Raw genomic sequence first — 13,178 nt, forward strand, 5'->3', positions numbered from 1 at the left:
AGACACACGTATATATAAGGTGTAAATGTTAGACATTGTTTACTTTAAAAAGTATAGAAACATGGTGGTCAGCTTTACTCACTGGTATATTGATGAAAACCTTGTCAATTTCTGTTGCTGAGATGAATTTTATCAGTGGAATCATAAAATACTGTTAAGAAACACAAAAAAATGTAAGCTCCATGTAGGAAAGTTATATCCTTCATTGAGTGGCAGCAGCGGATCAGCTGTCCATCACTAGACGTGAAGCGCGGTATGATACATTTTCCACGCTGAGAATATGAATCTCACCTTCTCGATGGTCTCCAGAGTCTCAGTGTATTTGGCTTCTGTCTGTTTGATCTCTAAAAGACAGCAGCTTCTGATGTCCACCTCGGCCTGTTTCTGTCAACACAACTCTAACATGAGAGAAGACTACAGCAAGCTGTCCAAAAAAAAGCTTTAAAAACACAACCTAATGAAGTTTTATAGGATCTCAATGCAACTCATCCAGTTTAAAGACACAAGTTATGTTTTTTTTTTTCTGGTGCTTTTTGTGTTTACGTGAATTTACTCATAAAGATTCGTATGAAAATGCAACCATATTTCTGGTAGGAGTAGGAGTAGGTGTTTTACAAAGGAAATCAACACTTTGATGCGTTGGGAGAGTTTGTGTGTGTGTGTGTGTGTGTGTGTGTGTGGTATTGAGTCATTTGAGTACCGCCTGAGACACAGCAGCCTCTGTCCTCATCAGATCCTCATACACCTCTCCTCCATCAACATCTCCGTACACAGGGTCGTAAATATCTTCCTCCAGCTCCTCGCTGTTTACACAAACACATTCAAGATTAGGACTTCAGAACTGCTTTAAAATATGCATATAATTACACAACAGTTAACAGTCAAACCACAGACTTTGTGGCCACTGGATTTTAAATACAATAGATCAGTGAACTGAGGTAAGTATGGCTTTGTGTCAACACAATTCCTGTGTAACTTCCTGTTTTCACAGTTACTATTAATCAGCCATTCACATTCCTCCCACGCAACGCTAGTGTATAGATCTCATACATTACTGAAATTATAAATTGTTCAATTCTAGAGTTGATCAGAAACAAAACACGTAGGCTACATATATACGTGGGAGACTAAAACCGCAAGTGCTAATGAATTTCGGAAAATTAGTATCTCATTAATTCCAATCAAAACAACTGCCCAATTAGGTTAAGAGAGCTTCATGCTTACTCAAGGAGATCTGCCAAATGGATGTATATGTCTTCATTCTCACTGCTTTCCTCTGTGGGGAATGACCTGTGAAATCGGTGCAGAACCCTTATTTTAGCTCAGAGAATAAGATCTTTAATGTGTCCAACTGATTCATTTTGCAAATTCAAACCCACCTGATCCCTGTCTGTTGTGCAATAGGCGTATAAGAGAGTTTTGACAGAGTGTCGATGACCTGGAAAGACAAAAGTGTGTTTTTGAATTGCAAGTTGAAGATAAACGTGTGTGTGGCAGATGTTGGTCTACTTACAGTATACAGATTTTAGTTTATCTGTAGTCATTGTGTTTTTAAACATGTTTCCCTGGTCTTTTGAGACAAGTGAGTTCAATGTATTACACATTATGAAAACAAACTGTAACTTTCAGAACGTCCTCTCCATCAAAAAAAGGACATTTATTGAAACAAAGTTGGCCAAACAGCTTGTTCTGCAACTTTAAATGAACATTTAAACATATGCACATTATTTTATTTTACTTTTAACAAGATCGCTGATCATTTCAGTCTGACCTACACAGTTTATATTTTATCATATTTTACATTATTTTGTGATATAATGCAAGGTTTACAAAGTTGTTAAAACTATAGTTTAGTTAAAACTATTTAATACTCCTTCAAATACCTTCAATCTTTGTAAACCTTGCATTCCATCACAAAACAATTTAAAATGTGACACAAACTGTTATAGTATATTTTATAGTAATATATTAGTATTTATATGTGATTTTCTGGGAAAATATGAAATAACAAAAATGTGATATGACACATTTTAAGTCAGTAAAAGTATTTAAGAAATAAGAAATACAATAAAATAATGAAATAATAGGGTGAATATTAAACCCACTGCTTTAGCTGAAAAGCATAACTGATTCCTATGATAGTCTACTTATGAAAAGTGATGCTATTAGAGAGACGCTGCACTATCGGGAGAGGAAGTGGTCTTGCAATGCCAAACTGCTCTGATGTGGGCCTGTTTTCTCACATTTACAATCATGCACACACACAGAGACATATACAGATTGACATATGGTTACACACATGCATGCATGCATACACACAAGCACAATACGTACAAATAGACAGATCTAGGTGATAGCAAACCATTTGGGTCTTTGACTCACGCTTCACAACACCTGTTGAAAACCAACCCTGCTTCCTTTAGAAAGCTATTTTTGTTCGCACGTGTGATAAGATGTTTTTGTCATCTACTTTCAATCTCGCTTCATGCATTTTAAATTGCATAAAGTTTAAGCATTTTAACTCTCACAGATGGCATTCTGTCACTGTGGAAATGGAACAGCAGAAATCCCTGAGTAACAAATTTAGCTAAATCTATGTTTCCCTCGTATCTGTTCCACAAGGTATAAATAAAACCTTGGATTCAGTACCTTATTACTAATACAACCTGCATTACGAATAACATCTTTGAAGTGCATTAAAAAAAAAGTCACCTTTACAGTATAAAGCCAAGATGCCAGATGCAAGTCATAGCTTTTGCAGTTTTACAGGCAGGCCGCAGCTGAATTTCAATTCCTACATAAAGCGGCACAGCAGAGGTGAGCTTTTCATTCTGCATCTCAATAGACTCTGCTTTCATAGGCCTCGTTCAAACAGAATGCGTTTTTGCTTTGAAAAACGTGAGACGCGGGCAGTGGAATGGGGAAAAAATGCAAGGTCTCGAGACAGGTTTTTTAAAAAGTTTTTTAAAAGTAAAGCTGATTTTAACTTGAGTGTTGCGTTTTTAGAATGCCGTGTCATGCGCGAGACGCTGCAAAAGACGCAAGAAGTGTAGAAAAACAATGGAAAAGTAGCGCATTGGAATGGAAAAACCCATTCTGTGTGAACAAATCAAATTATGAAACTAAGTGAGAATGTGCAGAAGGCAAGACTATCTTTAGTTTTATATTATATCAATGTCAAAACAATCACAAATTGGGCAGAATTTGTTTAAATGCTTGAAAACAACATGGAAATTGTGCAAACCAATGAATTTCTTTTACATTTGAATTATATTTATGCATAGATGCTTTTATCCATTTATCAGTCCATTTATCAGCATTCTCTGGGAATCAAACCCATGACCTTGGTGTTGCTAGTGCCATGCTCTATTGTTCAAGCAACAGCTTCTATATAAACTAAAATTTCAATGATTTTTATTGGACAAGTTAGACAAGATAGTCAATGAAAACTATTTCCCAGCAGACATATGGACTCAATCCTGTTAAAAAGCAACCCATGATGCACCATGCCAAGATTGTACTGAGCTATATTCTAGACAAAACTGGTAGCTACTTTGTGGCATCTACTGTAGAATACAAGACATTTTAGTCACAAAATATTTCCTATTTCTCCTTCCATTTATGTTATTTCATAGTGTTAATGACATTCACATTAATGATAATAAAGAATGAGAAATCTGACAACTAAAAGTCTTCCAGATATTAAACCATCACCTTACAATGGCTTTTAAAGGTTTCCTGTGCTTCTTTGGTTACATGTTCATCAGAAGGAAGTTAAAAATACAGCACTGTTTAATCTGAATGTGGTCTTGGTTGGGATTTGCGAAATTTAGAAATCAGGAACAAGACCATGATTTTGCATGTCAGCTATGTAATACGGCCATGTACAAAAAAAAAAAAAAGTTGATCCGAAGCACTTTTTGCATATACTGATTAGACAAACAAATACACACCAGACTATCAAAAACATCTGCACTCAATGTTATTTATTTTTTTAATTATCAACTTACTTTTTCCTTCAAAACATATGTAAAGCAGCTCGAGAGAAATCGTGTCTGTAAATTGCATTAGGATTGCAAAGACAAAACTCCAACCACCTATTGATTTGATATGGTTGTGCTATCTAACTATCAATATACCCCAGTAACCTAATAATAAGAGAATGCCTAGAAGGCATGTAGTAAATCTATATGTCTACTGTCAAATGGGGTGACTGAAACAACCACATGTGCATAAGATGACGTGCCTTGAAGTCTGTAAGGAAACAGCACAAGAAGATGAAAAATCCACCCTCCAAACAGCTGTGTGGCAGAGTTCAGTAACATTAACACCTGTGTGACTTCATGAGAAACAATTTTAAGAAAGAAATAAGTAATGAGAGACCATGTATTAAAGGCAGGGTAAGCGATTTGTTCCAGAATTTTTTTTTATCTCTTCACGTACTGATAGCAATCACTAATTTAAGTGGTCTAAATGTATTTATACTAATATATATTGTCTATGGAAGGCGTAGGACCATAAAATGTTCGTCCAGTCATTGCATTCGGTCTGAGTGCAATGATACGATGTCTTACCTGCCTATCAACATATGTATTTTTATACCTCTGCGCGCCCTGCTTGCACAGACATCACACATCATCAGCGCGTTTCATGCTATGCAGAGTTAGACAGACATCAGTCACTGAGCTTACAAACAAACAGCAGCCACATTTTACAGTTCCTCCTGAACCAAAACAATGAGCTTATAAAGCGTTCACGCCATAACTACTGTAAGCTCACGCTCGATCGGCCCAAAGTCCGGCATCTGACCAGCGCGGAAGGTCTCTACGTGTTACTGTCTTTTCTCGAGGCAAAGTATTTTTTGATTAAATGCAATACATTTGAATATGTATTCTCTCGTTATTTCATCTGACTCCATAAATGAAAAAGGTTTTTAATGATATCTGTGCATCATTAAATGTTAGCAAATGTTTGACTATTCCTCTTAACTCTTTGGTGAAAATAGTCAGTTAAAATAATCAAATGTAACAATTTATTATGTCAGGTAAATGTATCATGCCAATTTCATAATCAATTCAAAGATAATCAATACAAAACATCAAATGCTCTGGAATAAAGAGAATAGATGCAAACCCAGCACTCTAATCCCCTGCTGCATTTCATTATATAGTCAGGACCTCTTTCACTTGGAAACATCTTTTAACAGTGGAAATTTGCATTCAGAAGTTACACATTTTGGGGGGGTAGGATACCATTTGTCTGTAATTTGGATGGAAGAGATGGAAACCCGTGACGTTATACTCGGAGCAGCTCGTGAATTTATACGTTTCAATGGCAACATTATCAACACCGAAATGAACCTGCAGCAGTCAGGTGATACAGGTCAGTGCTCTTTAAATTGTTTATGTTCATTATTATTGTAATGTTATGTGCTTTGAGACATGAGGTAGTCGCTGTCTCTCTTGATGCTTTTGTTTGCAACTAGCTGTACGCGTTCATGTGAAAACTATAAAGATAACTATAAACTTAACTATATTAGCGTCCACATCATTCTGCAGCAGTTTTGTCGTATCCCACTTTAAATGCTCAAGCTCTTTAAAGCAGGATGGATTCTGATTTGCTGCCAATGTTTTTATCATTCATCAGCGAGAAAAAATTGTTCTAAAAAGTGATTCCAACGATATTGTTTCTCTGTGCTGTTCTCATTATAGTTGTGGTGTAGACTGCTATTATTTTATATTTAGAATGATTTTTAGAACCATATTTTTATCATTATCATTATAGTTATCGTCCTCTGTGTGAACTGGCCTTTACAGTCATTTAAGACACTACGTGTGAAGTGGAGTATCTGCACACGGTAAAATCACTTTAGCCACTCATGCTGCTTATTGGTTTTATAATAAAACTATATGACAACTTTAATGAAACCATAGTTAACTATTGCAATTGAGCTGTATTTTATTTTATTTGAGTAATGTAGTGCATTATACTAACATTAGACTGTATGCAGTTACTGGGCAAAGTACAGTATGCAACTTGGCATGTGTTTTTCAGCATTTTACAAAGGCTTTGAATGGCAGACCATCCATTCAGAGTTTGAACAATGTTTTATAAAGTTTATTTTACTTAATACTAAAATAAGCACACAACTTCAACTCAGAGGGCTAAATCTGAGCTGCATTTCATGTCATTACTTCATAATTTAATTTAAAGAAGATTTAATGGATGTGGATGTACCATGCATACTTACAAGGCAAACTCATGTTAGTAGATTGCTGCAGGGCAAAGATTATTCAGAAGGATTAACTTAAACCTTGAGAACACAGAGAGACATATAAATGGGGCAAAACCAAGCAACTACAGTCTCAAACAGTTCAATGTAAAGTGAACAATTCTTACAATGGAGCCACTGCTTCATTGTGACACATTTGTGTTGGGGAAACAGCAAACGATACTGTATGTATGTATGTGTGTGTGTGTGTGTGTGTGTGTGTGTGTGTGTGTGTGTGTGTGTGTGTGTGTGTGTGTGTGTGTGTGTTTGGACAAAGTCTCTTATGTTCACCAAGTCTGCATGTATTTAAAGCACAAACACAGAAAAACAGTGATATAGTGTAGTTTTCTATTTTAATATATTTCAAATTATAATTTATTCAAAGATGAATTTTCAGCAGCCATAACTCCAGTCTCTATTGTCATATGATTCTTAGAAATCACTGTAATATGTTGATTTGGTGCTTAAGAACCTTATAATCAATTTTAAAAACAGTTGTGCTTCTTAACATTTTTGTGGAAACTGTCTGTGATAAAAAATAAAATAATAATCTTCAATGAATAGAAAAGAACAGCATTCGTTTGAAATAAAAACCTTTTCTAACATTGTAAAAGCCTTTACTGTCACTTTTGATCAAATTAATGCATCCTTGCTGAATAAAAGTATTAATTTCTTTTAAAAAATGTTTTTGAGCGGTAGCGTAAATATATGAAAATAAAGAAATCACATTGCAAGATATAGTCACATTGCGTGAAATAAAGCCGAAATGATGAGAAACAAAGTCAAGAGATATCAATTACAAGAGATGAAAGTCGTCAACCTTAGCCAAAAGTAGCCGAATATTTAGAAAAAGGAGAAAATGCATAGACATATTCAGGGCTATAGCGAGTACAACTACAATTAAAGCTGCAAGCAGCATGTATCGGGGTTCAAGCATTTAAGGCCTTTAAGCACACATTCATAAAAAGACATTAAGTTTTATTTGGCAACCATTTAACCACTTACATCATAGATGGAATTCATTTACATACCTTCATTTACATACCTTACATTTACATATAATCATTTACAGCCAATACAGGCGATTTACCATAGGAGGTACATGTTTTTTTTAAGCTTTTTAACAGTTATAGCACCACCTATGGTCCGATCTCCATTAAATGTTGCATGCTTATTAAGGATGTTATGTCACATCTGCTCACCAATTTTTGTGAAGTTTTGAGTTTTCGTTTAGGATTTATAGGCTTTTGAGTGTATTTTGCCACGGCCATTTTCTAAATGACCCTTTCATAGCCATCCAAATGCATTTTTGATAATTATTGAGAGTCCAGAGAATTGTCCTATACTGGTTTGGTTCCAATCAGGCAAAAAACCTAGGACTAGTTCACAAAAGTAGGTTTTTGACATAATCATGAATATTCAATGAACAATTTTATTGACAGCAGGGGTTCTTGAGGCAAAGTTGGTCAGGATGAGGAGATCTATCAAATTACATGCATATTGTGTGGATGTGTGTAACACCACGTGATTACAGAGGGCGTAAATCTCGTTAGCGCCAACTAGTGGACGATTTCTTTCAAAATTCTTACAGACCTCTGGGACCATGAGTCAAACATGCCCACCGAGTTTCGTTCCGATCGGCCTCCGTTAACCTTGTCTAATAGGTGCTCAAACTTCACTGGCCGACGGCGGCCATGTTTTTCGAGATACGCCAATGTCCTCATAGACATAAATGGCACCTTGGACCAAGACACTGCATACCAATTTTCAAGTCAATCGGACTAACGGTCAGGTGGTCATAGCCCGTTTTATGTTTTTTTCATGTTGTAGTGCCACCTAGTGTTCAATCGTCGCAATATTTTTACTGTGACCTCAAATTGAACTCCTACATATGTGTACCGAGTTTGGTGAAGATATCTCATTTACTTCTTGAGTTATAGCTATTTTAGTAAAATGGGCTCCTCCCACAACGTACGTTTTGGCGCCCCTTAGCGACCGACCGTGAATCGAAATTTCTACTTTTTTTCGATAATTATTGATAGTCAGACTCCAGAGAACATTTCTGCACTGGTTTGGTTCCGATCGGGCGAAAAACCTGGGACTAGTTCGCAAAAGAAGGTTTTGGAAAAAATTCAATATGGCAGAAAATGCCGGAATCGAAATCGGAGATATACGTTATGTCTGGCTTGAGCCAAGGATCAGTGATATAAGACACTTGAGTCTAGGACAAACCGTCTAGGAGTTATGAGCAATTTCATACTTTTGCTTGCTATAGCGCCACCTATTGGCCAATCGGGGTCATACTTTGATAGGTTCTCCCCAAATCGAGGACTACCATTTGGCCAGGTTTCAAGACTCCAGCATTTACGGTTTGGGCTGCACGATGCGTTTTATGGCAGAAGAAAAATAATAAAAATCCTTACAATTACAATAGGGTTTCAGCACTTCGTGCTTGAACCCCTAAAAATAGTCCTGGAATCTATGACGATGGGGAGTGACTATCAAATGACCACCTCATTCAAAGTTTCATGCTACTGAAATAAGTATTTAAATTAGTAGCGACACTCTACTACGACACTCGTTTTGATCTACTTCAACATCAACTATACATCTGCTATTCACCATTCATCTTGCATAACTGCACAAAACAACAGGTTCTCCAGAAACATTTTATGCTGAACAAATGACACTCCTCAGCTCCATTTAAAGACACACATGCCCTTAGCTAGAAGCCTTTAAAAACTGGGGGTGTTTGCACTGCTTTTCTGTTCCCTGCATTAGTCAGTTCTTTCAGGAGTGCTCTCCCGACTGTAGTCCAGCCCTGCAGGGATGTGCTAATGCTTCTGCGTGGCTGCAGATGTGTCATACGAGTTCAATCAAATAATAGCTGAACTCTTCTGTGAGAACAGCGCTGTCCCTCACAGCACAAAGGACGCGCCACTTTATGTTAACCCCACATGAGACCAGACCTTCAGCCACTGCGCTTGCTAGATGAAATGCCAGGAGGAAGCTACTGGAGTTGGTTACTCCTGTGGCTCAGGGAATTATTGTTCAGTCTAAACATTCATGAAGAGGATGTACAACAGGTTGTATGGGAAATAAATGAGCTATGTATTACAGGTCACCTTCAGAGGCCAGACCACAACCACATCAACCAAGCATTTATAGTGTTCATGAATACAGGAAGACAGCTACATTTCCGGAGAAATATTAAACAGATTATGTTCATTGCATGGGAAAATGTACATTATTATTATGGTGAATATATATATATATATATATATATATATTAGGGGTGGAACGGTACATGTATTCGTATTGAACCGAAACGGTACGGACGTCACGGAAAAATTTACACGGAGAATACACGGTATAAAAATAAATAAACAAAATAAATATATCTAAATAAAAATAAATAAAACTCGTTTGCAAATTAATTCATGTAATGCGGAACTACTGTTAGATACACGGGTTCTTTAGGGACACCCAATCTGTAGCCCCGCCTTAGCTCTGAAGCAAGCAGGGGGTCAATCGAGCGCTCGATTTCCGTACCACCCCCGGGAGCCGCCATTGGCTAACAAGCCTTCACCTGCTGTTAGCATTCCATTGACTCCCATTCATTTTGGCGTCACTTTGACAGCGAATAACTTTACATCTGAGGCGTTTAAAGACTCCATTTGTCCATTATTTATTTCTAAAGAAACACGACAATGTATAAAAGGCTCCATTACCTTGTATCTTACGTTATGACCCCGTAGAAACAGTTTTTGTAAAAGTAGGCTAACGATTGCGTCATAACCATGCGACTCTCTGGAAATTACCGTATAGACAGGAAGCGAAGCTCGCAGTCAGTCGGGTGGACGTGGAGGCATAAAGTCCGATAAAGTCAAGGGAGAAGCCCATAGAGAGTCATAAAGTTGCTCCTGCTCCTAGCTCATGGACAGCTCCTACTCACGCTCTCCGTGTCTGCGAGATTCGGAAGGGAATGGTTCAGATTTCGCTTGGCACAGCTACTAGAAAACTTACAACTGTCAGGCAGGCTGCTCACGTCACATCCACGTCGTCAAGCTCAGTTTGAGTCTGCGCAGTACGCTCAGCCATCAGGAAGTAAGTGCTTCTAATTTGCTTCACTTCTCTCCGTTGAAACCTATGGGTCGCTGTGTCCAGTTTATATACTGTCTATGGAAGCAAGCTTACTGTTAATTAAAATTTTAATGATGTAATATTTAATTAACTATTAAATAAAGATTGCAATGCTGGAATATATATATATATAGAGAGAGAGAGAGAGAGAGGCACGGGCGCGATCAAAAAGTCGCAAAGTGTTTACTTATGTGTGTGTGTGTTTGAGTGTGTGTGTGTGTGTGTGTGTGTGTGTATGTGTGTGTGTGAGAGGCGCGGGCGCGATCGAACAGTGGAAACATAAAAACATACTCCGTCATTTTGTTTATACAGGACATCATTCAAACTGCAAAGTGTTTAAGTTACTGTTAATTGAAATTTTAAGGAAAACAAATATATTAATCTGAAATGTAGCAAATTAATTTTCAATTCATTAAGGTACAATTACCAAACATATCTCAAGGTCTTTTTGTCTTTTTATTAAATTAATTAATAAACTAATTATATAAAACTATTGTCAGTGCACTACAAATAAACTGGTTCTATGCCTTTACTTTATTAATAAAACTTATTTAAAAAATACAAGGCTTAAGTAATTTATTTTCCTTTGGTGGTACAGCCTGAGACATGCACAAGCCTTCTGCATTTTTGTTTTGCTTTTCCCTCCATTGTACCGAACTCGTACCGAACCGTGATGTCTGAACCGAGGTATGAACCGAACCGTGACTTCTGTGTACCGTTCCACCCCTAATACATATATATATATATATAAATATATATATAAAATCACCATATTTTTAGATTCTAGAAACATTTTAATTGTTTTGAATTTTTTCTATTTTTACCTTTCCAAAATCACGGACATCGAAGAGATCGAAGGCATCAAACAATTCACTCTTCTTCATCCCAAATACTTCACAGCATGCAGACAGAAATGTGCGAATATTCTTCAGGCAGAGGAACTAAAAGAGCAAAAACAAGATTTTGTTCATTTTTAAACGATTTTGTTTTTGCATATATATGGACAAGCAATTTCAGGATAACACAATTAATTTCTGTGGAAATGTGGCCTTGTGAGGGACAGATTAGTGGACTCGTTAAGGCTTTTCCCTTCGGGCTTCGGTAGATGAGGAAATGAGATTCCCAGCTAATCACCAACGGTCTCTATTGTCTAATAGGTGCAATTGACTATATTTCTGCTTCTGTGTTTTTCTTTCCAGTCAAAGATCACAACAGATAAGGTTGCTTTTAAATTCTCTCTACTGTGAAGTGTCTGTGTGTCCATCATGACAGCTGAATTTAAATTCAATAGTTTTATTAGTTCACATTCATTTATTTAAATGAATGTGAACTCATTTTTTAGAGCACAAAAACCACACATATAAAAAAAACACGACTACAGGAGTCACATAAGTGACAGGAACGCTGACTAATTCAAGGGATGTTGTTGAAAATTGCTCTTTTCCGTTGTCTGATGGAGACTGACTGTGTCTCGTCAATCCAGAAGGGTGGATTTGTGAGTTTAAAAATCAGTCACATCAAAGTTGGATTTTATCAGGTCACTGGAGTGAAACAGGGGCATCTGGGAATAGTCGTTTGGCCCTGGGCAGACTGCCTGAGACTTCTCAGCCCTAAACACTTACTTACACACAGCAGCGAATCAGACAGAACATTCATCTGGATGACTTTTGGGTCCCTACCAAAACACGCTGTACATTTAAAAATTGATGTTTCATTAGCTCAATGTTTACCCAGTTTGTTGAGAGCTTTGCAGACTGACTGAATGATGCAATATACAAAGAGAGCTGTGTATATCTACCATTGGACCCTTTGTGAAGAGAAGTCTATGCTGCCACTGGCACTGGGGCCCCTTGTAGTACTATATGGCACTGGCTAGTACTATTAAGGTTTAAATAAAATAAAAAAGTCAAAATATAGACTAGACCTACTGTATATAATATGTAGGTTAGAAACAAGTGTACTGAAAGAGCTATATACTTCTCATATGTGTAATATAGGAGTCTTATGCGAGTCCAGTGTCAGTAGGTTAGTGTTTTCATAACTCCAATACATTATAAGAAAAGAATACAACGTTTATTACAGCAGTAGTTCATATAAGTAATACAATTACAGTAGTCTGTCTATTGTTTGCGCTCACCTGTGACATCTGTGGTCTGAGATTGATCTCTTTTAGGTTAATGGTGTCGGGTCTGAGATTGTTCAGGAGTTGGCACAGAAGCACCCCATCCCGTAGAGTTTGGGCCAAATCAAAAACCTGTGCCGAATCCGCCGTGACCCGATGATTCCGGGGCAAAACTTTACAGTTGATCAGCCACAAGCTGCATTGCCTCCAGTACTCCATAATGCGCGTATAAAATTAAAATCAACAACTGTGAAATAAATCTGACACCGTTAAATGAAGCTGAGATGATGTAGAAAGTAACACCCGAAGCAGAGCAGCTCGCGCACCTTGCGTTATATTTGGCATCCGTGGTTTTCTTTTTTGAGCGTGCGCTCTTGGTTGCCCAAACTGAGACTTGTGCGCACTAATTTGGGTTTATCCGCGGTCAGCCAGGACTATACATCCCCATCAGAGGAGTTACGAATTCTAGTATGGCAAAGTTTTTTATATATATATATATATAATAATAATTGAGTCGTGCGGCGATGTCTGGTAACCTTCCAATGGAGAAGTCTGATCTTTTGAATATTAATGACACGTTGCTGACGATGCGTTGTAATCTTCCAATGGCGAAGGCTCGTCTCATGAATATTAAGAACCAAG

At 37.3% G+C, this 13,178-nt stretch overlaps 1 protein-coding gene across 5 annotated transcripts in view; it reads right to left on the bottom strand.

Annotated features, from left to right (window-relative positions):
- The window catches only part of vav3b (vav 3 guanine nucleotide exchange factor b), a 65,451-nt gene extending 52,545 nt beyond the window's left edge, over positions 1 to 12,906 (bottom strand). For 4 of the 5 annotated variants that reach the window (XM_084119454.1, XM_084119453.1, XM_084119457.1 and 1 more), the window contains exons 1-7: positions 12,552 to 12,906; positions 11,239 to 11,355; positions 1,380 to 1,438; positions 1,225 to 1,290; positions 701 to 803; positions 292 to 384; positions 83 to 151 (exon numbers count right to left, since the gene is read on the bottom strand). In XM_084119454.1, coding sequence (XP_083975580.1) covers positions 83 to 151; positions 292 to 384; positions 701 to 803; positions 1,225 to 1,290; positions 1,380 to 1,438; positions 11,239 to 11,355; positions 12,552 to 12,755 — 711 coding nt within the window. In that variant the 5' untranslated portion in view covers positions 12,756 to 12,906. The remainder of the gene's footprint in view (positions 1 to 82; positions 152 to 291; positions 385 to 700; positions 804 to 1,224; positions 1,291 to 1,379; positions 1,439 to 11,238; positions 11,356 to 12,551) is intronic. The other variant, XM_084119455.1, reaches the window with a different exon arrangement.
- Between the last annotated feature and the right edge of the window lie 272 nt (positions 12,907 to 13,178).

The sequence above is a fragment of the Abramis brama genome (assembly GCF_963993115.1).
Source record: "Abramis brama genome assembly, chromosome: 7".
NCBI lineage: Eukaryota > Metazoa > Chordata > Actinopteri > Cypriniformes > Leuciscidae > Abramis > Abramis brama.